Source organism: Fibroporia radiculosa, assembly GCF_000313525.1.
Source record: "Fibroporia radiculosa TFFH 294 genomic supercontigs, scaffold2314, whole genome shotgun sequence".
Lineage (NCBI taxonomy): Eukaryota > Fungi > Basidiomycota > Agaricomycetes > Polyporales > Fibroporiaceae > Fibroporia > Fibroporia radiculosa.
This window is the reverse complement of record NW_012133346.1, coordinates 51883-76667: the sequence shown is the minus strand read 5'-3', so window position 1 is coordinate 76667 and position 24785 is coordinate 51883. Positions and strand designations below refer to the sequence as shown.

Below are 24785 nucleotides of genomic sequence, written 5' to 3'. Positions count from 1 at the left end.
CACATTGGCACCCCTCTCACGATGACATTCTAAGCAGAGCGCTTTTGCATCCCTAGGGCTGCGTCCTCAAATTTGAATTCTCGTCAATACAGGGGGTGGGTAGACGCCTGAGCAGACCCAGTAAGATACAGGGTTCACCACAATATACCACATACCGGCATCACTCATGATGCTAGCTGAACAACATAGTGGTCGTGCCCAAGCATTGAAACCTCCGTGAACCCGCGCGTCTGCAGCTGTCATGTTGTACAGGTACCCACTGTCCTCGAATCAAAGTCAGAAATAGACCTGTGATCACAATTCTGGTCTGAATGAAGTCAGACTATACCATGAGCGCAGAGGCCGGCGAATACATCCCCGGCAAATGTATAGATGCTATCTTGAACGAAGCAGAGGCGTTCATCGTAGACATGGTGATAGCGATACGTCATAGCAGAGACGGTGCTATCGCGACCAGGGTGCACTAGAAGGACAGCGCGGTCTGATCGATACAGAAACGCTGAGCAGTGAGTCTCGTACACATACATCAGTGTGTTTTTGGTGAGACGCTCTTTCCCGCCGTAGAAATCGGGCCAGCGTGACGGATGGACGATGAGAACTGCACGGGCGGTGTGGTCGGCATTCTTCTTCTGCTGGAGCTATTCCAAGGATACCAGGTAGCCATTTCCCGTATCACCAGACCGTGTCATCTCCGTCGATTCTCCGATGTCAGCGCATTATACACACACCACAACGTCCCTTCCCCAGCCACACTGTACCATACGTCGCGAAGGATGACACCACTCGCTTTCTGTCTTTGGAGCGCCACAGTAGTCTGATAATGTGTAGCTCACGCTGAGATGGTTTGACTAGAGCGAAGAAGCCGAGTCAAAAATCCATGACAGTTCCAGATGGGTCCGAGGGAGACGACATATCAATACCTCGGGGTTCTCTGGATAGTTGACTATGTTGCGCATCTTGTGCGTGATGGTGGGGTCCGTGGAAACTTTGGGGACCGTTTTCCTCACGGTGAGATGGTTGGTGCCGTTTGCGAGGTCATCTCAGTAGGACGACCACCGGCTGTGACAGACAGTTTCACGTCAAGAACTGCACACGGGGGGCCCTCCACGCATGTCTGGTGTTTTTGGTGGTTCGATCTTCTACCCCCGGGGTTTACGCAACGTGAATGTCTCATGGAAGACTGAAGTTCTTAATAATATAATGTCACACCACTAGTGGGTGTCAGCTGCTAAAAACTGCAGGTACATGCATAAGCTTAACGGTAGGATCAGAGTCAGGTCCACCCACTAGTGCATGCCCGTTCGGCAATGAATCCTGCATGTCAGAAACGAAATGGTCTGATCCTCCTGAATGAGAATCGCAGCCCATATATCTGAATTCGTGGCCTGAGAGATTCATGAAGAGATCCTGCACTTTGAAAGTCAGACCCACGAGAAGCAAGCCTGGATTGGATTATAGCCGAATGAGAGCCGGAAGCAGCCAATTACACTTGAGTTGAGATGAAAGACAAGCCTGGGGCAATAAGGCACGCAACCAATAGAATGTGAAAGCCAATGCGAGCGCCCAGGCGCCATAAGCTGGGAATTTGACGGACTTGTCTCTTGCTCTTACCTCCCGCTTTTCCTCTTCTGTCCCGTACATCACGCTCAATGCCCCCTCGTTGAATATTGTATACTAAGCTATGGTCAAAGTCGACTCCAGATCCCGCCATTCTCCTCTTGTTAGTATTGGGATCACACAAATGCTCGTCCCATCTTTCACTCAGTGTGGTTATGGAGGGATCGGCCTTGCCAACAATTTTCTTGCCAGTCGTCACTTTCACTAGTACTACGACGGGCGTAGAATCATCGAGCGGCCGGTGGCCACGCTTCCGATCGCGCAACACTGCATCATCCTGCATCGAGGATGGCCACTTGCACTTGTAGTCGTGTGGTAAGTCGTTCTTGATATATGCTAGATTGGTTTTGATGGGAACATCTCACCCTAGTTCGTGGTGATTTTGCGTGTTCAGCCTGTTGGATGCATCCCAGTGTAAGAGTCTTATACAGACAAAGCGGAGCGAGTGGAGGGCACTCGATCCATGACTGTCCGTACACCGGCCGTTCGTTTCAAACAGTATCTGTCCTCGTTTTTCTCGACTCTCCGTAAGCGAAAAGGGAATGGGGCGTTGCGGGACCTACAGGATGGGGGTGAACTTTCTATTGGAGAAAGTTACGGTGAGTCTGTTACTGAGTCGTATTCATCAGGTCGAGCTGATTCATGTTACTCAGTCACCTTAGGGCTGATAGAACATGTGATAGAAATTGAACAAGTTTCCATAATTACGGAGAAGCTTTCCATTCAAATCCCAATTATTCAACTCCCAGTTGAAATATGGGATATAATCGTCGATTTCGCAGTCGCCGAGAGCCGCGCCCGCTTCGAAGACGGTCAGCGCTGGCTGCAAAATTATGGAGGCGTTTGTCGGGCATGGTATCTGCGTTGCCGATTCCACGCGCGGCAAGCAATTTCCTTGAGCAACAAGACGACGATTCACACTCTTCGTTTGATCAAGATGTTAAAGGGCCAGCCAGAATATGCTTCGGGCATCGATGCGGTGTGTATTGATCGGAATATTGAGGTGCTAGGTCCTCTTGCGACATATATGGCGCAGAAGCTGCCTCGGATGGCAACGCTGGATGTCTTGCACTGCTGTTGGAGAACAGGAGAACCACGCACGCGGATTTTCCACCGGATGAGTGCAACGTTTCAGTCAATGACGCGACTCCGACTCTTTGCAGTTGTATTCTCGTCGCCTGTCATCCTCGCGCGGCTGGTGTACTCGTTCCCCCATCTTTGCAGCCTGACGTGCGTTGCAGTGACGTTCGAAGCGCTCGTTCTCGTCCCAGGTCCCTTGCCTTCGCTGGAGGGTATCAGCCTGCAAGACGTGCGCGTTGGTGCTCGCGACGACGTGGTTGGGCTGCTCGTACATAGCTCGCTTTGCGAGAGAGTCCGAGAAGTGACTCTGGAGTGTATAAGTGCTCGGGAATGCCAGAGACTGGTGGACACTGCAGGCGAATCACTGTCCTACCTCAACATATGGCCTTGCAGGAAAGATACTTATCGTAAAGACTATAGGGGTTGGGATGGTGCGTCACAGTCCGAACCTTCTGGGAGGCGACCCACAGCTGAGGTTCCTCGATAGATTTCCCCCTTGATATCACACCGGCCGTCAATCTACATGCACTTCGAGTCAGCCACTTCTCTTTTTCTTCTATCCACTGGCTTGCAGCCTTCCTGTCCCGTGCATCACTACCTCAGCTTCACGAGATCGAGGCGAATTTTCCATTTTACGCAGTCACCGAGACTCAGCTGTGGCAGGCAGCCAGTGGGGTTAACGACTATTATTTCACGCTAATCGACCTACTTTTGTCCGGGCCTCGATACCCTGCCATTGCCTCGGTTACGTTCAAACTTGATGTTGCCAGTTACCGCAGATCGGAAGTGAAGGATGTGCCATCTGAGGAGGCCTGGCGGCTGTGTCTCGCGTCTAGGCTTCCGAGGTTACATAGAAGACGACGTCTTCGGTGAGCAAGCTGCGGTTTCAAATCATAATTGGTCTCAGAACTGATCGCGTCTTTCTCGTGAACACAGGACACCCGTAGTGGTGAATGTTAATGATGAATGGTCATGATGAAGTCTTGATCCAGGTGCCCTCGTGCCACAAGTAATTGTGATAGGCCATCGACCCAGCATTATAGGAAATTGATATCGATCATCTGACTGGCAGCTGCAGCAGTTCACGGATTCTCGCTACAGAAGCAGGGTAAGTATACAGGATTAGTTTGAAGTACGAACGCCATTTTCACACTGGCACTCCCTCGTCGTAGAAACTTTGTGATAAAATTTACGTCCAAGGAAAGCTGATGACGTGTTCTGTCGATGGTTGAAATCAGAGAGCTTACGCTTGAAGTCTCTTCCATCCATCGATTGGATAAAGATTGTATCAGTATATATGTACGGGATATCTGCTGTGCTCAATATGTTGTACATGGCATAATCCTACAGGACGTAGTGAGCTCATGGTGTCTATTGTGCTACATTTCCAAACTGGTGAATACGTAAAGCGGGCGGGGAAGAGGAGAATGGAATTGAAGACACTGGATGTCTTAGATATGAGGTGTTTGACATTGGAGGTGGCTAGACAGCTCTCCTGCGCCTGAGCCGCACAGGCACATTCTTCACCCCGAGGACCAAAAAGAATCTCCCATCGAGCACCCTACTTCGCCACTGATCTATTGTCTCACCTTCCTGGAGCAATGGCTCTACGACCCAGTCACGCAGACACATGGTAAGGAAGGCAACAGCTTCCGTCGTAGAAAATCTCCGTCCAAGACAGATACGCGGGCCTGGTCAATGTCGTTAAGCCAACCTGTAAACGGAGCGAAGTGGGCACGCTCACCGTGACCAAATGCTGCGAGTGTGTCGCCTTTAGCGTCTCCTTCCCAGCGTGATGGAATGAACTTTGTTGGATCCGGGAAATAATGGGGATTGTAGTCTAATGGTAATCATGATCAGTGCGATTTCTTCGTGACTACGTGCATTCGCTCACGATAGCCCAAAACGTCAAGAGCCACCTGTTCAGAAATATCAGCATCAAGGACACAGTACAGCACTGGGTATTCAACATACTATAGTACCTTTCGGCACTACAAGTGTAGTCTTCTCTTCGGACGTCAAGGATACGGGAATAGGAAGTGGAATGTCTTCTCCAGCTTCGCGGAATATAGCAACTACAGTGGGAAACATACGTGTTCCTTCAAAGTACGCATACAGAGCCTTGTTGAGATTGTGATAATCGTTGGCCGTCTGCAATTGAGAATTGTACATTCAGCCAGATATCGCATATTGAAATCTCGGTGAATACCCACAGGATCTCGGTCAAGTCCCACTACATCCAGTATCTGGCTATAAATATCATCTTGCACTTCCGGATGCACTGCCAAGAGAGCAAATGTTGCAGCCAGGGTGTGCGCGGTAGACTATAGCACGTCTCAATGTATGATATTAGTTTTTCTGCAATCCTTACACACCTCGTAGCCCGCAAACAGCATGAGAAAGACGTTTGACATCTAATTCAAACTTGTAGTTGAACGTCATGCAGCAGGCGAGATTAAGTGGATCTGCTCACCAGCTCGCTATCTGATAATGTCTGCTTACTACCGTTCATGACATCGTTGCCATTTGCGCGGACAAGTAAACTGAACATATCACGATCGCCCTCTTCATTCATAGCCACCTGTGTCCTGACATATGCCTGGCGTTCATTTACGCGTTCCCTCATATACTTGTCGACCACTTGTCTTACAGATCGGAATTCACGCAGACTGATGAGCGAGTCAATTCAAAGTTAGCCAATTTAGGAGGTCTAATAGCCACTCACGCCTTAAATGGTAGCTGCATCATAGGTTTAGGGAGGTACTTGAAGGGAGACGGGAGTGAGAGGATTCGCATGGCCTCAGGAATAGTCATATTCCCAGTGTCTGTATGCGCCTCATCGGACCAAGACGTATTCAGTCCAAATCCACAGACGACAATAATCAAGAACGTAAGCTGAACAGTGTATAACATATCAGCTGTCGTTGTGAGGTCACATTAATTTCGAGCGAAAAGGGCACCTTGGAAGTCACAGTCTGGATCACAGGAATAGAAGCAAACTCTGTTGCAGACCAGCCCTCATCCCTTGTCCAATCATAATATGCTTGCACGGTTTGCTCCCAGATGTGGGTATACCTGAATGAATAAATCAGTCGTGTTTATTCTGTTAGTGTGAGTTGCAACTTGAATCATTAACTGACAAATTGTTATTAAAGGCCGCCCCAGTGATTCTCCTATGCCTTTTCCATTCTTCCTTCTTCGCCGTGTGCACATTTACACCCCATTCTCTATATCCTGGTACTAAGCACGTAACTTAGAATCGATGAGATTGTGGCGTACTGGAAAGTCGTTCCCGGATGCTTAATCCAGGGAGTTTTGACACCACCCGCCAGAACTTGACGAAATATTTCAAAGTTGGCCGTATATATCATCGGATTACCGTATGCGTATGGAACGACTGATACGGTATCCATTCCGAACCGCTCATAGACTTCAAACACTGCATCAGAAATGAATAACGAGAGGCAAGTGTGTGTGCAAACGTACACCCAAAGAGTCGCTTCTTCCAATGCCACATCAAACCCGGGTTCCACGGATTGAAAAGTCCCGGAGGTGACATGGGCGAAAATGCGCATCTCACTCCAGGTAGATGGCTTACATTCTACAATCGATCACCATTATGATTGGGACCACAGAAGAGCCAATATTCGTTGAGCACTTACTCGCAATGCCTTAACATATCCAACCACCTTTAATACCACGAGAATCCCAATAACCGCGGTCACTATTTGAGCCCGGCTCAACGTCCAGTCGGACAGAGCGAGATGATTTGGCCAGATGCGAAGAATGGATCCTGCTCTGCCTGTAAATTGACTGTTACAGATGCTTTGTCAAGATGTTCTACCTTGGGTCTCCTCCATTAGAGATGAGAGTCGATTACGGGAGTAGGGAAAAACCACTCTGTCCGAGTGCTATCGTCCACCATTCCGTGCTTATATATGTGAACGACTGTCGGAGAATCTGCTAGCTTGGACACCATTTCCCGTGAAGGACCTCAATACATTGTTACGGCATCTTGCAGTACTAGTGTCATGATCAAGATGCCTAGCTCGATATCATGCTAGTATCGGCCAGCTGACAAGATGTGCAGGTTGCTAGTGGCGATAGCTGCACGCTTCTGTCAGTTGATTACACCATATTGAATGGCGATGTGGATACATACGCGCTCATACAGATCCAAAATCGTGCACCTCTGGACCAGCTACCTGATGAACGAGTTGATCAGTAGCCATGCTGGGATTAACGGGCGTCTTTATTGCGCTAGGACAAAGTGGTTGATGTAGTGTTGCCCAATTGGGCGAGAATGATGTTAGTGTCCTTCATCTTCATAATCATTTCGTCGGTATAAGCTGCGTGGCGAGGCCTGGGTGAGTCGCATGCAACTAAGCTCCGAACAGAACGCGAAGAAGCTGCCTTATAATGGAGCCGATATCAACAGGGAAATCTAGAACATTATCATTTAGTTCAATATCATACATATCTGGCCTATCAAATGAAAATGGTGATGTTCTGAACTCTTATAAATCTGATGTAGACAGGAAATCCCTGGGGGAAAAAAGATCAGAACTGCTAGATATATCCACTGCAATATCGGGAAGGGCAAAACACACCTTACAACCAGTGGACATCTGACAGAAAAATCAATGACCCCGCAGCCCGACGATCATACAAGGGTTCTACGCGTCAACCGGATAGGAACGTCCTTGATTGCGAGGACCAAGAAAAATCTTGCATCGAGGACCTTCAGGCGCCAATCCTCTATCGTCTCGCCCTTCTCGAGCAAAGGCTCAACCTTCCAGTCACGCAGCCACATTGTAAGGAAGGCTACGGCCTCAGTGGTCGCAAATCTCCGTCCGAGACAATTGCGCGGGCCTGATTACGAATTGGTATCGTCAGATCCTCAGAAGTGTTTATGAGCAACGATGTCTCACCATAGCTGAACCCTGCGACAAGTTCGACTTTATTGTCGCCTTCCCACCGTGAAGGATTAAACTGAGTTGGGTCGGAGTAATATCGTGGGCTATACTCTGAAGATGTCTTATATATAACAGGTCATAACGAAGCATAAAGTAACTCACGCAGTGCGACAGCATCAATGACAATCTGGAGAAACGTGAGCTCTTGGAGGAATTCAACCGACGATGTCTACAACGTACAGATGTGCCCTTTGGCGCCACGATGGTTGCATGTTCACCCGAATCAAAAGCAGCAGGGACCTTAAGCTCCACATCCTCGGCCGCAACACGAGTCGATGCGAATGACGCTGGGAACATGCGACTTGCTTCATAGAATACATTCAGAACCTTGTCAAGCTCATGGTAATCACCGACTCTCTATACAATGGAGTAAAGAAGATCAGATGAACGAGGGTCACATGCCTTTTTCCAATGAACACTTACTGGATCTCGGTCACATCCGACTACGTCCATGATTTGACGATGAACATCCTCCTGTGCCTCAGGATGTGCAGCCAGGAGAGCAAACGTTGCGGCAAGGCTGTGCGCTGTGGTCTGTGACGACATCTCAATAGGGCCCGGATGTGCATCTGATTTGACGCACCTCGTACCCCGCAAATAGCAACAGGAAAACATTCGCTATCTAGTTCGATTAGCGCCAGGCTGCAATGGGAACAAACGACAGCGCTCACCAATTCATCATCGGTCAACGTAGACTTTTGATCGTGTGCGGAGTGCACATTCCGTTCATTAGCGCGGACCATTAGACTGAAGACATCTCTATCGCCTTCTTCGTCTAGATTCATCTGTTTCTGTATTATAGCTACGCGTTCATTGATTTGTGCTTTCATATAGCCATCCAACATTCGATGAGCAGTTTGAAGGGTACGCAATCTGCAACATAGATGTCACGATCGAAATACCAATGGAAGCCATGGTTGACATACGACTTAATTGGCAATTTGGACACCCATTTGGGAAAGTGGCTGAAGGGAGATCGGGTCGTTACAAGACGTAATGCCTCGGCGATAGTCAACTCTCCGCCTTTCTCTCGCTTCTCTTCCGTCCAAGACGTCTTCATTCCGAAGCCACAGATGGCGATGATGAGGAACGCGAGCTTATATGGAAATAATAATCAGCTACGTCAGAGTACCATGCATCCTTGTGTGCACGAAGTGATACCTTGGATGTATATTCCTGAAGAACTGGGATTTCGACAATCTTTTGGTCACACCATTTTTCGCCTTGCATCATGGCCTCGTACATGAGGACGGTCTGCTCCCAGACGAGGGCATACCTGAAAATTATCTGATGTGAACTCCCTACGCTGATGCAATAGTCCGGAATCGACTTACATGCTGTTGTTGAAAGCAGGCTGGATGACCCTTCGGTGCCTTAGCCATATATCCCCTTCAGCAGTCAAGACATTCGTACCCCACTCGCTGAAGGAGTTTTATAGGATAATTGCAGAAGCGAAGGGAGGACTCACTTGAACGCACTCAGTCTAGGTTTGACCCATGAGGAATTAATGCCGCCTCCCAGGACCTGATGGATGACCTCGAGGTTGGCCGTGTAGAATGCAGGCTTGCCCGATAGAATTGGGACCACCGATACTGTGTCTGTGCCATACTGTTCATAGACTGTTGGAAAATTGAATATAATGCACACTTAGTGAAAAGTGTGTTCATGTATGCGTAGAAACACACAATCAAACGATCGCTTCTTCCAGTGCCACATCACGCCCGGATTTATCGGATTGAGCACTCCGAGAAGTGAGAACGGCGCGACGGCGCATCTCAGCCCCGGCCAATAGCTGACGGTCTAGAAATCAAGGGTCGATCAGAATCAACGAAGCAAGGTAAACTTGATTCGTGTAGAAGGAAACTGTAGCCAATTGCCTGGTAGAAGGATACTCACTCGCAACGCATCGTAAAACTTGACAACCCGTGATACAAGAAAAATCGAAAATATCGCAGCTACTGCGCTAGGCCAGCTTAATGTCCACTCCGTCATGTTGAATATTGGAGTGAGTCGGTCAATTGAAAGACTTGCTGGCGATGCGGTTCAGTCTGCTCGTCTCTGTATTCGGCATAGACGATGCTCACCGCTACTCCGATCCTTTGCCCTTCGGGAAGACGATTGGAAGCAAAGGAAATGTGAAAAAATCACAGCGAATGTGGATCTTGTTCGGCATAGCATTCACAGTTTTATACATCGCCCGTTATCTCTGTGGGTTACCTTGGGGCACAGGACATCAAGCACTCTCACGTGGAGCCACCGTCCATGAAGGCATAGTGTCCGAATCATCGGAGAGCAAATTCAACAAGGGCGACTTATCCGCGCAACACTTCTACAACCAGCCCGCCCTCATTAATCAGCGTTACGAAGGTCGAGTGGAACGATTATCTAGGAACGCACATTTTTCACGATCACGACGTAGCCATCTCAGCACATGACGATCAACAGAATACGGGACCACCCTGACTAGGCTTGCTATGATACGCCCGTCGCTCTTTAGGTGGGGTGATTCTGTGAAGGATGGCCTGGCCATGAAGAGGAATTGATGCCCAGACAGTGACCGGGATGTCGTACAATGCCCACTTCTGTGCATAGATCACGATTCCTAAGAACGTCAATGTTGCAGAGTACGGTCTATGATTACACTTCTAGCTGTGCATCGAGGACTTACTGTGCCTCCACAAACGCACGATACATCGCCAACTCTGCGTCACCCGAGTTTACAACTTTCAGCGCGGTCCCGGCGCCCACGAATACCACATCACCCTTCGCGACGTTCAATCTCCCACCAGCCTCCCATTCTAGCGCGCCCGTCCCCCCTGTCACAATCGCAATGCTCGGGCCATCAACAGCTGGATGTGCCTCGCTCTCGGCAGGAGGCACTAGCACTTGCAATACCGAGAACTCAGGAATCGGCGGGTCGTACAGCTTCGTATACGCAGTAGAGGCCCAACCCACTGGCTGCACCATGTGGCGTCTCGCATCACCCGCGCCATATGTCAATCCAGAGACGAGATTTGGGATATCGCGCAGCTTAGGCGTCAAACCCGCGCGGATGACATTGTCTGATGTTGCCATGCACTCGATAATATCTGTTCCGACACGATATTTGTCGTCTGTCAACTGAATGGTACCAACTGATTGGACCCGCACCTCCAGTGACATACGCATGCGGCTCGCCCGCTGCGAGGAAAATGGCATCTCCCGGGCCCATCTGTACATAGTTGAGCATGAACGCGCAGAACACCCCAATATCCCCCGGGAACTGGCTGTGCAAGCGCAAAACGAGGTCGCGCACGCCATCTTCCGCATTTTGCACTTCGCGCGCTTCGTATCGCTGCACAAGCTTCTGGAGCTGCGTCTTGAACGCAGACTCTTCGGCCGTCATGACAGCCGCGAAGAGATCTTTCAATGCTGCCTTCTCCGCTGGACCAGATATATTAGAAGACGAGATAGAGACGAATGAGCTGGCTATCGTGGGAGGAATGAGCGCTGCAAACTCGGGTGTGGTTATGAGGAATATGGCAATCTGGGAAAGCGGCAAGAAGCCGCACATAGCAGTGAACGGCGTGAGCGCAAGCGCCATCTCCGGCTTATGATTCGCATCTGTGAATGCGTCGAGAGTGAGTGAACACTGCAAAGGCACAAATGATACAGCGAAGGCGCACCTTTGTACACGTCCGGTCTCTCCTTGTGCAACTGCTCTGCCGTCTTCTTGTCTGGATGCGTCTGGATGCTGAGCGCTTTTTCAATCGCGAGAACCTTGAACAAGAAGGGCAGGTTGCCCTGTCCTGCGCCGGCTTCCCTGAATTTCTCTACGACCTTCTCGCCAATCAGCTCAGGATGCAGTGCGAGATGCTCCGAGAGCGCCACGTCAGAGCCCAGCAAGCGCGAGGGTCCGCTTGTGTGTGTGCCCATCCACAGCTGTAGTTGCCCACCCAGCAGCAATTTGTCAGTTCCCCCTAGAGAGAAAAGGCGAGACACAACTCGCCTCGGCGTAAGGCGCACCCTCGTCGAGCGTGAATCCTGGAACCTTGGCAGCGACTGCATACTGGGCGACCTTCGATGAGAGGCCGATCTTGCCCCAGTCGTACTTCTGCGTCGTCGGAACGATCTTGAACACCGCGGTCATGTTGCTGTTACGCTATGCAACAGCTCTCGTCTGCAGATGTTGAAAGTAGACACTGAGTGAGGTCCTTTCCAATATAAGTTGGCTTTTGAGGCTGTTTCAATCGCAGAGATCTACCCAGAGCTAATCCGAACCTCGGTGACGACTCGGGAGGACGTCGGAACTGCATATATGCGCATCGTCGATCAGCAATAAAGAGCATCAAAACCCGTAGATACCTCAATCCAAGAGTACTAATCGATAGGCAGAGCTGTGGACGTGTTAAATATACATGCGTTCATTCAGCACTGCCCGCGGTCCATCTCATTTGCCGTGCTCAGACTCGGGAGACGCCGACAGTGACGCACGCATGCGCGCTAAGCATAGTACTTGTTTATTCAAACATAGTCGACTCAGAGACCTAACAGAATACGAGAAGAGTGTTAAAATCTCCAACTCATGCATGCCATATCCCATTTCTTGGTAATTCCTGCAGGGATGCAGTACTTCGAGTTGATAGTCATTACAATTAAAACGGAATTTGCACACTAGGTATATAATTACGTGGGTAAACAGTCGAAATGGGCAGATTTCAAGTCTCCCCTGCGTCAGCACCCATCTCCGCGAAGAAGACTTGATGCGTCAGCCATGCAGAAATCGTGATCCGAGTCATCAAGGATATCGTAAGCGAACATTATCAACACAACTTCATTCCTACTTTCAACACTTTCGTCGTGATCAAACCGACGTGGACCATGCCAATATGCGCGCCTATACGAGGAGAAACGCAAGAGTAAAAAATCCTCGTGCGGATAGCACAACACTTCTTCAAACTTGCTGTGTCCCCGGGGAGGCTCCGGCATGCTTCTCGTTCACATAACCGGCAGAAGAGGTGGAATGATTGGCTGTGGCCGCCTGGCGGGCGTACACGTACGAGAGCGCCGCAGACGTCGCGCCAAAGAGGAAGGCAAACCAAGGCAGGATCGCGCCCGTGCGCACTATAATCAGGGAAATCAGTCAGCAATCGTGTTCTGCGGAGAACACACGGAGCACGGCGGCCCGACAGATGAAGAAGTTTATCAAGGCATCAGAAGACGAGGGGGGAAAAAATGCATGAGGCTGATTTTAGAACGGGTGTAGGATTATATGCGGTGTATTGTACTTATGAGGCATAGTTCGTACTATGTTCGAGGGGCATGTAGGCGATGGATAGCGCAAATGAGATGTGCAAACATGCATATACATCCCATCCGAGAGGTACAGCGGAGGAAGGTGGATCCTAACGAAATTAAATCACTCACGGTAGCCCAGTTTGTGATACACTGGTGTAAAGCCAAGCTGCTGCTCAGTTGCCTGGATGATGGTCTGCGACAGCGGCACTCCTCCAAGTGAGGCAGAGATTTTTGCCTGGCGGTTGGCAACAAAATCGGTGAATGGGATGATGGTTGCGAAGAGCCAAATGGTGAGGAATGTGAGGAGATGTGCGCCGAAAAGAGGAACCGTGCGCCGATGGAACGGGCTGGTGAGGCTTCGGAAAAAGGAGTGCACCAGCGCGAGGAGGGAGGTGAGACCTATGAGACCACAAACAACAGTTACAACGACACCGGAGGAGAAGACGTCCTGAGTGTCGATGTTGACAGTCACGCCGCTGGGGACGTCCTTGCGGAGGGTCGATTTCTGCGAGTTTGACTTTGCGAGGGCGTTGATGTCAACACTCAATGCGACGATGCCAAATACGAAAGAGAGCGCGAGGGACACGAGGCGGAGAACAGCGACCGTCTTGGACATTGTGGAGGACGTCGAAGGGGCGATGATGGGACGAGCGGGGGCAGGTCTTACGGTCGATTTGTGGGGCCATCCAGCTTATAAGCCAGGCTAGGACGGCGTCCAGAGTGCATCTGACCCCACTAGAAGATGCACGGACACGTCCATGTGAGTGAAGAAGCATTCTTCAGCCCCCAACGCACATGATCCTGACGCGCTTGCCTCCTCACCTTGCCATATCCGGAAAGTCGCTTTCTACATATAGGCCGGAGGATGCGCAACTGTGGCGGGTCCACGCGCGATCAGTGTGAACGATGACGACACCCGATGACCGATCGCGTGGCGCGACCAAACGGCCGCGCGCGCTGATTGGCTCGGGGCGCGGAACATGTGCTGTCCCCGCATGGAGAGCGCCAAGCGAGTTATGCACGGTGCCCGCCAGTAAGTAAACCCATGTCATACGATCACGCGCGCCCATGAAAGTCGCGAGCGAAAACGTCGAAGGAATTCGAGCCAGGCCGACGTTCAAATGTTCAAAGCTCAAATAAATCCTACACATTAGGAAACTGGGCGTAAGCTAGACATTGGGGATGGAGAGACAGATACTGACGGTAGGATTTGAATGATTCTGAGCAACGCACATTCCACGGTTTGGCAGACTTACCGCTACCGCAACAACAGCGGCACAAATAGAGAGCCAGAAGCACTGCCGACGCATTCATGCCTCTGCCGGTATGTTGCAGTCATCAGAAACCTCAAATGAACAACGCCAGCGCTCCAGTTGGCCAGTGGGAACGGATGATGAGTCAGGCCCTGGGGTTGCGTTGCAGCGATGTGTCGTTTACTCGCACGCAAATCGACGAATAGAGCGTAGTCCTGAATCATGGTCAGTCAGGAAGAACCCCAGATAAAGGACCCGCTGGTCAAACTAGTGTTGCAGAGCACTAGTTTTGAACTGCGGCAAACAGCACATAGCCGCACGCAGAGATCTAGATATTGTCACAGGTATCAGATACACGTGGGGGTAGAGGACACGAAGACAGCGAGCGAGTATATACCAGGAGACATGTCTTTGACTCCGAAGGCCAAAATTCAATGATACTTGCAATTGCAGCATGAGATATTGCATCAACAGAAACTCTTGGCTAAGGTTGCGAACACCATGCTCGTGTTGCCAGTGGAAAAAACCAGAACAAACTAGAATCTGTTGCATTCGTTGAGAGTTGGAAGATACTGGACGTTAGGCATCTGGTCCAGGTCGAAGCCAACAGCACCCCCATATAGGAAATCTTACTGAAAAAGCGTAGAAAAGAAACAGCAATAGCCGCATCAAAGGTTGAAGAACATCTTCTTTCGGGTCACCGTGATTTTGCATCTTGAATCTAGTCTAGTAGCGAGAGACGGAATGAGTGACCTCACCCCGGTATTTGGCTCCCTCAAGTTATCCTATGTTCTACGTGGGAGCAATGATGATAAGATAATTGTAAGCCTAGGCTATTTACGTCATGGACAGATGCAATCTCACCGAAGTCTAGTCTTCAACACCAGTTGCAACGACGATGATTTTAGTGGTGATTCGGCGCATTCCCTAGCGTCAAACAATTGGGGTAGACAGGCCACGGCTGGGCTGGTTATGAGGAAGGTACCAATCCGCACGGAGGTAATAGCTTGAGGCAAATTTCAACCCAAATTGGAGCACCTATAATTTGTGTGAGAATGCAGTGCCTACTCGAATAAATCCTATCTCTACCAGGACAATAGGCATTGCACCATTCAATACAATTGCTTACCTCCCGAGTATATACCCTCGAACGTACGACGCATAATCACCAATGATCACCAAAGCAAGACCGCAGAAATCGAATAGAGGGGCTCTGCTCCAAGTTCAGGCATACAGGCACGCAGTAGGTCGGCAGGTCGCGAATATTGCATGATCTATAGCGGTTCTCCTAGAACAAGCTGTCACCAGACATGCTCAGCGGGCTCATCGCCGAAAACCTATGTTAGCGAAAGCCGAAGGAGAACTCATCGGAGCGCTGCGAGAAAGCGTCGGCCGAAACATGTCGGTGCAGTCCGAATGGTCTTTACGACAAACGGGCAACACGAACAAACTCGCCAGCTCTTTGCACAGCCTGAGCCGTATATAAGATGATGCAGATCGGACTGCGAGGCTCAACAGTGCTCACGGAGCGAAGTAAACTTCGGACTTTGCAAGGAGCAGCATCGCGATGGCGACTTACGCGAAGACCTCGTTCAACGCAGCGCGCTACGCAGCTGGTACGTCCTGCAATTGGCTGGCCGCATTTACACCCATCTCTTGTTCCAATCACGTCCTACGTTTGCCTCCTACTTAAAGTATCTTATACTCACCACCATATTATACTTCGTCCAGCGCGTCCAACATATCCCCGCCAGCTATATGACCTCCTCTTCCGCTACCACGAGCGCGGCCCCGGCGCACGATGGGATACTGCACTCGACTTGGGCTGTGGTACCGGTATGTCGTCTGTTTTGTCCGAGGATCTCATACCATCATTCTGACTCGTGTCTCACTCCCTCAGGCCAAGCGACGCTCGAGCTGGTCCCATTCAAGAACATCATCGGCGCCGACCCGTCTGCGACGATGATCGCGCAAGCAACGAAGAAGTTCGCAGCGCAAGGTGCGGACGTGCAGCTGGGTCTCGCCGATCGTGTGCGCTACGTGCAGAGTCCGGCGGAGGAGCTAGGTTGGTTGGAGGACGGGAGTGTGGACATGATCGTTTCCGGTGAGCACCGCACACCCATATCTCGTCACTCGTCGAACTATACTTTTGTCGAACCGACGACTATGCCCACCTATCTATGGAAGAGCCTACCGCTGACTTCTTCCCATCAAATAGCCCAGGCAGCCCACTGGTTCGACTGGACGCGCCTCTGGCCCGAGGCCGCGCGCGTTCTGCGCAAAGGCGGGAGTCTCGCCGTCTGGGTGAGCTGACCGTCCCCTCTACCTGTTCTCGTACCAACCACGTCCCAGGGCTACTCTGAGTTCCGACTCACGGACCACCCCTCGTGCACACCTCTCATCCACACGTATGTCCATGGCAGCGACGCGCGCACGACTATCGGGCCGTACTGGGAGCAGCCAGGGCGCAACATCCTCGACGATCACCTACGCCCAATCCCCGAGCCCAGCGCGGTATGCGGGCCTGGCGTGTGGGCGGAGAGCGAACGAGTCTACTTTGCCGGTGCGTACCTGTCCGACCCGATCTTTACGTCCGGCGTCTTACCAGATAGATATATCATTGTGTGCAGGGTCCCACCATCCCCATCTGCCAAACCCGCGCCAAGTGATCATGCGCAAGAAGACGACATGGGGGGGTATGCTGGGCTACTTGCGAACGTTTTCGGCGCTGCACACTTTCCTGGAGCGCTACCCAGAGGACAAGGAGCACCCAGAGGGGGACGTGGCAGTGCGGTTCTGGAAGGCATTGCGTACTCAGGTAGCTCGGGACAAAGGGATCGATGACGCGTCTGCTGGTAGTGAAGACGACGAAGTTGAAATAGAGTGGCCGTTGGCCATTGTGATGGCAAGACGGGCTGCCGTCTGATTGGTAAAGTTGTTACTCATGCCGTAACATGCCAGCACTAATCTAACTGTAATGGGTGATATGGTGATATCGGAGTAGTCATGGAGGACATCCTTTTGTACAAAGTTCCCCCCCGGAATGTCATCGAAATTTGTAATTTTGAATTTTGCAATTGATCAGGTGAAGCTGCCATCTGGGGGGTATACGTTTCCTTGTATATTCATCTAAGCGAGCAGTCCGCCTCAAGGTGGCAGTAAGTAGCGAGAAGAAACATAGGAACATCACTTCAAGCCGGATGTCTGATTCTAGTCTCTGACAATGGGGAAAGCGTCCAATACAACAAGATACAGTCTACTTTCTATACACATTACAGCTGGAAACACTAGCTTCTTGGATACAGCCTAAATTTTTACACAGGCAAAAGCCTTTCTTTATCTCGTACAGTCCGGATCCAGATCTCCCCCGGTCGGCTATTACAATTCTTCATTAGCACCATATCACAGAAGATTGACCAGCAAAGAGAAGCGAATTCGAATTCACACTCACCTCTTCTCTCGCAAGATTCGGAATACCATGCTCCCTCCAGGCGTCTTATCTTTCCCGCCCGTACTCGGACGTGGATTCGCACCAACAGCGCGTGGCGGGAAGGCTCGTCCACACCGTGCCTGTAAGTCTGCCAGGCCCTCATTTGTGCCTTCCGCCTCGACTATTACCGTGCCGTACCAGCCGCGATCAACATACCAGGTACCGCCGGGTTGAGGGCCGAGAGGAATTGATGAGGGGACAGCAATGATGATGGGCTTGTCAGGTGCAGACGGGCGGACAGAAAATGACGACCGGTGGACCCAGCGCACTACTGTGTGGTGACTACCTTGTGGCCTGGTAAGACGACAGCATGTCAGCGTGAGGACACACTAGGGACTACAGAAGGCTGACTCCACGTACGTTTCGGTTTTGGTCCTATCTTGTATAAGCTGTAGATTTGCCGCAACCTCACCCCCCCACGGCGAGATGTCGATGTGACAAATCGGATTCCCACTCCCCGGGGTGCGTATGACGCGGTGGAAATACGACGGCGGAAACGCCAGCGTCGGGAGATAGTACGGTAGGTCGCCAGTCCTCGACCAGGTGTAGTCCAGGTCCTGCACAGATTCGTCAGTTCTGGCGCGTGAGAGTCTCGAAGAACAAGACTAACCAAGAGATAGCTCCCATCCCACACCATCCTGCCCGTGTTTGCCTCATCGCCCGCAGCGACATCCCACACAACATCCCCCGCTCGCAATAAATGCATCACGCCCGCTCCCCTAAGTTCGTTCTCACACGCAAGTACGCTCTCATCCGATAACCATTCTCCCTCTGGGGACGGAACGAACACTTGTAAAAGTGGCGCGCGGCGGAGGCGAAACAAGGGTGAGTGAAAACCGCCTGGGGCGACGCTCTCCCGCCCACGCGAGCTGCGCGTACGCGGTGAGAATTGCGCCTGAACATGAGCAGACACAGACTGAGAGTATGATGGCGAATGAGAGTGGGAGAAGGACGACGACGGGGAAGGCGCGCGGCTCGAACTCCGTGACATACCGCGATAGTGATTGATGGACGGGCTCCGTGAGGTAACCGGGCTCATAAGACGGGGACTACCAGCTGGGTTTTCGGGAGGTGGGGGAGCATATTTGGCCTGTATTTCAGCTTGAGCACGGAGGCGGAGAACAACGCGAGTGAACGCGCGGCATGCCCTAGCAAGATCTTGGACGGTCATTTGCTGGTCTATGTCGCCTTTCGCCTGCAAGTAGGAAGTTGCGAAGTTGGCAAACTGATGCGAGGGTATGGACACACTGCGCATATATGCATGGAGATCCTGTGAATGGCAATACGTTGTTAGACCAAACCGCGACACGAGACATTGCAAGAAACATACACCGAGGGAGAGCACCAATGGCTCTTTCTCCGACTTCGATTTCACCGCAGATCTCCCTCGCTCTTTATCTTTCTCCTGCTTGACCAAATCTCCTTCCTTCTCCCCCCATATCCATCGCACATAACCCACCGTACACAAGAATCGCTCCAGCACACATTCCCTCAGCTCCCTCTCCCTGTCCACTGTCTCTCTTGCTGCCTTGCTCACCCGTGAGACGGCGCACCATTCCGCAAACGTTAGATGAGCTAGCAGCCCTGCTAGTAGGGGGGGTGTCATCAGGTGTCTCACAAACGGGTATGGCCCACTTGGTTTCGGCGGTATCATCTCGATACTCGCATCGTGTCCTGCGCCGAATGAAAGCTTGCCTAGTCGCATTCCCCGCCGCATCGACCGCGCCCGCGCGTACTCCTCCGGTGACACAGGCGTCGGGGGGTGTCGTCTCCGGCTATCAGCCTCGGGTATCATCGCATCCTCCCGCTCGATCTGCTCCCACTCTTCCACGTTTTTCTCGCCTCGCCTCTCTTTCTCCTTCCTCAGCTTCGCTGGCTTCTTCTCTCGTTGGCTCCCCTCCCTCATATCCGCGCCCTCACGCACCTCCGCACCGACACTAGCACTCGCACCCGTACCCGCACTCGCACTCCCATCCTTGCTCCGCTCCGTGCTCGATCCCGCGCGTGCACCGAGTCGCTCAACCTGCTTCTCCGTCAGCGCTTTCACGCCAAATCCCACAATCCCGCCCAGCGCCGCTCCGAGCCCCCGTGCCCCGGTGGTGCGTTCCGAGTCTACCGAGCTCCCCGACGGTGCCATTCGCAGTTGTATTGGGGATCCTAATGGGCCCACCTCTTTCTGTGAGTCGACAGACTCGCTGCGAGCATGCCCGCGCGTGTCCTGCGAGTGTCCGCGGCGAGGTTTGCTGAGCTTCCGCGGGCGCCTATGTCTCTTCGGGTCCCGCATAGCATCTTCATCCGTGTCATGGTGGGGAGATGCAGATCGCTCGCGTCCGTGTTCGTGCTCAGACAGGGTAGGTGGAGGCAATGAGTGGCTTTGCCTACGGCCTTGCCCGTGTCCGCTGCCGCTACCACTAGATTCGCGATGTACAAAGAGTCCAGCGTCACCTCGCCCACGCGTCTCTTGCTCCGCGTCAGACTCCAGCACGGGCGACGGTGAGCGTGGGGTCGGATATCCGTAAGTGTTTTCGAAGTCCCTCGGCGCGCCTTCGGAATCATCTTCCCGGTCCTCCGCTTCGTGGGTGTTATTGACATCGTTAGTCGGGTCGTGGTCTTCCTCCGTCTCCGCTATCCGAGCGGCAACTTCAGGTTCATATATTTTGCTTTCATCAGGCGTAGTTTTTTCTGGAGCACATGTTTCAGCCAATTCACGTGAATAATAGGTCATATACGGAGCGTCATCGACAGCGATCTCTTGTGCCGTGATAGCCTGAATCGGATGTGCGTCGGGATCTGACATAGCCTTGAAAATCAGTGGACGGCCTTTCACCAATGCAGGCTCTTGGTAGACTCCAGGCGGGAGCACAGCATCCTCCCTACCACCTTGTCCACCCATGCCCATATCAAGCTCATCCGTCGCCAACGCAGCAAAAATGCGCGGCTTACCCAAGATCGGACCCACATCTTGAAAGTTTTGGTGTAGTTGTCGATGTTGATGATGTTGCTGCTGCTGCCCATATCGTTCTTGATATTGCGGGTGCAGATGTACAGGGTATCGTGAGACAGACCCAGATGTTGTCAATGGTGGAAGAGCCTGCTCATGTGGGTATTGATACGCATAGGGATATGCAGCGGCGATAGGCTTCGCCATATTTTTACCGTCTACATGAGTATCAAAGTGGCGCGCTACATCGGCCTCGTTCGGATATGTCACGTCGGCATTAGAGTTCCTAATGACACGAGAAGGTGCGGCTGGCTGCGTAGACGGGACAGAATGAGATGTAGTTGAAGACGGAGGTAAATGCGACCGAGAGCGCTGTGCACTTGAGCCCGACGAGAAGGACGAACTAGCTGTATGCGGCTGAGTCGAAGTAGAAATTGAAGCAGCCGAGGGCGGGAGCTTCCTATGTACCGAGCGGGGGCTAGTAGCTATTACTTGCGGGGAAGGACCAGGTCGAGTACTGGTAGCTTGAGAAAGGGAATTTGGGAAACCAGGAACGGGGGCAGGGCGCGACGTTGACTTCGATTGCTTTTGTGTTTGTTGGTGATAGAGAGCCTGCTGTGGGTGAGCGAGAGATGTGGCAGCTCGAACCGGTTCGCGCTATGTAGGCGAACAGCCATTAGTACTGAGACAACATATGGCGCCAACGAACATGGCAAACAAAACCAACGAGAATTACCACGGGGTTCAGTGCTGAAAGAATATACGAGACTTAGACGCCCGAGCTCGGTCCAATCCATGAAATCCTTTGCGAGGTTTCATCAGACGGATCAAGACCTCAGGTATCTCATGCCTAGTTCAAGCACCCCCGAGTCTGGGAAGGCCCTCGAAAGAGCTGAAACATGAGGCAATAACCATACATCTACTTAGATCCCAGGAGCTCATCCGACGACAAAAACAGTCGACTGGAGATAGTGCGTACTGTGCACGCCAGAGATTTTTACGGTGGAAGCTACGGAAACAGGCTGTTCGATACCATCGTGCAAAAGGTGGTACGCGCGAGAGATGAAAGGCGCTCAGTTGAAAGTGAGAACTCACCAAGCGCGAGCTAGAGGCAGCAGCCCTCTGAGCGTAAGGGTCGCTTTTGGTGTGCTGGAGCTTTGACGTCTGAGCCTGTCTAGAGACATCAGCAGCATGCCTGGAGCGCTGCGTGTCCGTGGGTTTCGCAGGGCTCGAATAAGGATAATCGGGCTGAAAAGACGGGTATACACGAGTCAGGACAGGCATGATAAGAGAAAACTTAGCAGAGGGCGAGGAGCCGGCGCCAAGCGGAGCGGAGGGCAAAGGTTAACGAGACAACGGGAATCGACGAAGGGCGAGGCAGGACTATAAGGGAGCAACACGGAAAATAAAAGGGGCCGATCGATGCCTGCATACGGCATCGTCATTGGGTGCACGGACAAAGCATGGTCAAATGCGGGTGGATGCATGACTGGAGATGAAACAGGAGCGGGAATCGAGGAAGGACACTGCTCATGAATGGCGTCGAGGGTCCTTCGCGTCCTCGCTCGTCGCGATGGCCGTGACAGCATCGAGGAGGTGGCCCTCCGCGCTCCCAGGCTGTCACATCCGTCGCGGTGCGCGTGACGGTCCGCGACGCGTCCAGACGCGCCCACGTGCCCGCGTGTGGGCAGCGTACCCCACGCCACGACGGCATTGCGCTCGTTGCAAAGACGAGAGGCGCAGAATGATCGTCGTCGTGCGCAGAGCATGCCCTCCTGCAGGTAGAGGTGAACACAAGCTGGAACTCAGCAGAGGAAAAACACCCGGCACGCCCCTGTCTTCGCTGGCATCACGCCCAGGCCGACCCACGGAGCGCCCGTCGTCGAAAATCACCCCGGAATGAGTGTTCGAGATGTGCACATGCACGATACGCGGAACCGCGAACATAACGGACACCAGGGTCCCGAATATTGCAGTAGGCCACTCACCTTCTCTTCGCGATCTCCTTCGTCTCCGCTCTCCTGCCCTTGCCCCTTCCCGGTCCGCCCAAACGATGGCAGGGGCCCAAATGCGGCCAGCAACGAGTACTTCCGCCGCGGCTTCCCCTGCGATGTGCTTGAGGCCAGCGCAGCATGCACCCCAGCGGGTGGTTGTGTTTCACTTTTTAGCTGACTTGTCTGCTCATGATTTGACTGCTCTGGCGGAGACGGCGACGGTGGTGGCAGCGGCGGCTGTGGCTTCGATCGCGGGTCGACGTCCACAGGCAAAAATGGCAACTCTTGTGTTTTCACCGGCGATTGGCGGGTCGAGATGTCCGCTTGTTCGACTGGCTGGTCCTGCGTCTTCACATGAGACGAACGCGAAGGCGAGTCCGCTGGCTGCGCCAGTGCGGGCACGGGCCGCGGGGGGGGAGACAAAGGCAGGGTGTGCGGCGCAGGAGGCGACAACAGCACCTGCGCAAGCGTTTCTGCAAATGGCGGCGGTGGCGGTGGCGACGACATCTGTATTTGCATTTAGCACACGCCGTAAGCTCGAGGGCACACCTCGCAATATCAGTAGATTGACATGTATTGCGCGTACCTTTGAAAGTGTCTCCCCTACATCGTCCAACCCCCGGACGTTCTCTGCCCCCACAAGAGGCGACATGACGTGCGCGGGGACGGGCGGCAAGGTCACCTCCGTTGGTTGTAGGCGTAGAGACGAGGGAGACATCATTTGAGCTGAGGACGAGGGCGACATTGTCTGCGTTGACACCGGCGAAGACATCAACGTCGACCCTGGCGTAGACATTGCCTGCACCGATGACGATGCGCTCGACGAGGGCGGCGTCGGTAGTGCGAACGTTCCCGCAGTCCCGCCAGCCCGTTGAGATGAGGACGAGGACGTGCGTGTGCGCGTGTGCGCCTCCGTGATTCGCGCTTCCACATCTGCGTATGCATAGCGCGCCGTGGCAGACGGCGAGAGAGGTGGGCCAGCACGCGAGTGCGATGGCCGCCGTGTGCGCCGTGCGTCTGGGTCGGTTGCACCAACACTTGATGATATACTGGTGCTCACCTTGCGCTCGCGATCACGGTGGCGCCGGGCTCGTTCCGTTTCTCTCTCTTGTTCTTCCTCTCGGGCCTTTTCCCTCTTCCGCTCGCGCTCAGCCTCCAGCTCAATCTCATGTTCCCTCTCCTTCTTCCGCGCCCTTCGTTCCTCTCGTTCTCGCTCTTTCCTGATCGCTCGCTCGGCATCCGTTTCTCTTAGACGCTCCTTGTCTTTTTCCTTCGTCCTTGTCGGCTCTCGTTCACGCTCCCTCTCCCGCCTACGCTCTCTCCTCTCCTCTCTTGCCCTCTCCTTCTCATTCTCTCGCCTGCGCTCTTCTTCTTGTTCTCTTGCCCTCTCCTTCTCTTTTTCTTTCTCCCGCCTGCGCTCCTCTTCTCTTTCTCTCTCCCTCCTCTTCTCTTTCTCCCGTACACTCGCACTCGTACTGCGACCCAGCCTTTCACCTCCCGTTCCTGCATTCGAACCCAAAGTAGGTCCCAGTTCGTCCTGTGATGCACCACGATGCATCGTCGCGAACCGCGCATATAAGGGGGGTACGCTTGCCTCGCTCGTGCTGGTGCTCGGTGTCGGAGCGAGCCGGGCCGAGTGCGAGATTGCGCTGAGTGGCGGAAGTTGCGGCGCGGTACTGCTTGTTGAGAGCGAGCGTGTATGCTTGTGTGTGCTCTTCGGTACTGTGGGTTGCGAAATCGCGACATTCGCAGAGGACCGCTTACGCCGGAGGAGTGGCATAATGTTGATGTAGATTTATGCGAGGGTCCGTGGATGTGTGTATGCGCGATGCGGTGGGAGACACGATGCGGGTAGTGCGTAGCGGACGTAACTTCTTTGGCTAGCTCGAATTTCTGGTGTGGGGAAAAGGAGAGAACTCAGCTGGAGAAGAGTGGGGTGCATAATGGCGGCCGGCAATGCAGCACGCCATCACGCACGTTCGGTATAGATAGAACAGACAGATTTAAACACTTACTTTTCACACCAAGCCCGACCGCTACTTGAGACCTGGCGCCTCGTGCCAAACAACTGCTGAGATTGTTGAGGCATCGGTTAGGTTAAAATAACAAGTGAACTACACGCACGGAATGAAGAAGAGACCACTGACTGATAGGATA

At 52.5% G+C, this 24785-nt stretch overlaps 6 protein-coding genes across 6 annotated transcripts; 2 read left to right on the top strand and 4 right to left on the bottom strand.

The window, feature by feature from the left end:
* Positions 1-2080: 2080 nt before the first annotated feature.
* FIBRA_03855 (uncharacterized protein) lies at positions 2081-3673 on the top strand (the record flags this gene model as incomplete). The annotated part of the gene is made up of 4 exons (XM_012325681.1): positions 2081-2216; positions 2271-3128; positions 3185-3566; positions 3634-3673. 4 exons carry the CDS (start codon positions 2081-2083, stop codon positions 3671-3673), a joined length of 1416 nt encoding a protein of 471 aa, XP_012181071.1.
* A 506-nt stretch (positions 3674-4179) lies between these two features.
* Positions 4180-6256, bottom strand: FIBRA_03854 (uncharacterized protein; the record flags this gene model as incomplete). The annotated part of the gene is made up of 12 exons (XM_012325680.1): positions 4180-4388; positions 4442-4537; positions 4592-4616; positions 4672-4848; positions 4911-5021; positions 5073-5111; positions 5171-5366; positions 5423-5592; positions 5658-5772; positions 5838-5924; positions 5977-6136; positions 6184-6256. The coding sequence occupies 12 exons, from the start codon at positions 6254-6256 to the stop codon at positions 4180-4182; spliced, it is 1458 nt and encodes a 485-aa protein (XP_012181070.1).
* A 1104-nt stretch (positions 6257-7360) lies between these two features.
* On the bottom strand, positions 7361-11802 carry FIBRA_03853 (uncharacterized protein; the record flags this gene model as incomplete). The annotated part of the gene is made up of 17 exons (XM_012325679.1): positions 7361-7569; positions 7629-7724; positions 7776-7800; positions 7854-8030; positions 8097-8207; positions 8257-8295; positions 8345-8546; positions 8600-8769; positions 8835-8949; positions 9008-9094; positions 9142-9292; positions 9359-9473; positions 10245-10275; positions 10342-10762; positions 10824-11276; positions 11339-11632; positions 11679-11802. The coding sequence occupies 17 exons, from the start codon at positions 11800-11802 to the stop codon at positions 7361-7363; spliced, it is 2820 nt and encodes a 939-aa protein (XP_012181069.1).
* An 804-nt stretch (positions 11803-12606) lies between these two features.
* On the bottom strand, positions 12607-13566 carry FIBRA_03852 (uncharacterized protein; the record flags this gene model as incomplete). The annotated part of the gene is made up of 2 exons (XM_012325678.1): positions 12607-12776; positions 13080-13566. The coding sequence occupies 2 exons, from the start codon at positions 13564-13566 to the stop codon at positions 12607-12609; spliced, it is 657 nt and encodes a 218-aa protein (XP_012181068.1).
* A 2204-nt stretch (positions 13567-15770) lies between these two features.
* On the top strand, positions 15771-17129 carry FIBRA_03851 (uncharacterized protein; the record flags this gene model as incomplete). Its single annotated transcript, XM_012325677.1, has 5 exons — positions 15771-15819; positions 15935-16039; positions 16104-16507; positions 16556-16766; positions 16834-17129. The coding sequence occupies 5 exons, from the start codon at positions 15771-15773 to the stop codon at positions 17127-17129; spliced, it is 1065 nt and encodes a 354-aa protein (XP_012181067.1).
* Positions 17130-17650: 521 nt separating this feature from the next.
* Positions 17651-24408, bottom strand: FIBRA_03850 (uncharacterized protein; the record flags this gene model as incomplete). Its single annotated transcript, XM_012325676.1, has 7 exons — positions 17651-17987; positions 18054-18250; positions 18304-18963; positions 19024-21291; positions 21730-21804; positions 22623-23135; positions 23215-24408. The coding sequence occupies 7 exons, from the start codon at positions 24406-24408 to the stop codon at positions 17651-17653; spliced, it is 5244 nt and encodes a 1747-aa protein (XP_012181066.1).
* Positions 24409-24785: the final 377 nt, after the last annotated feature.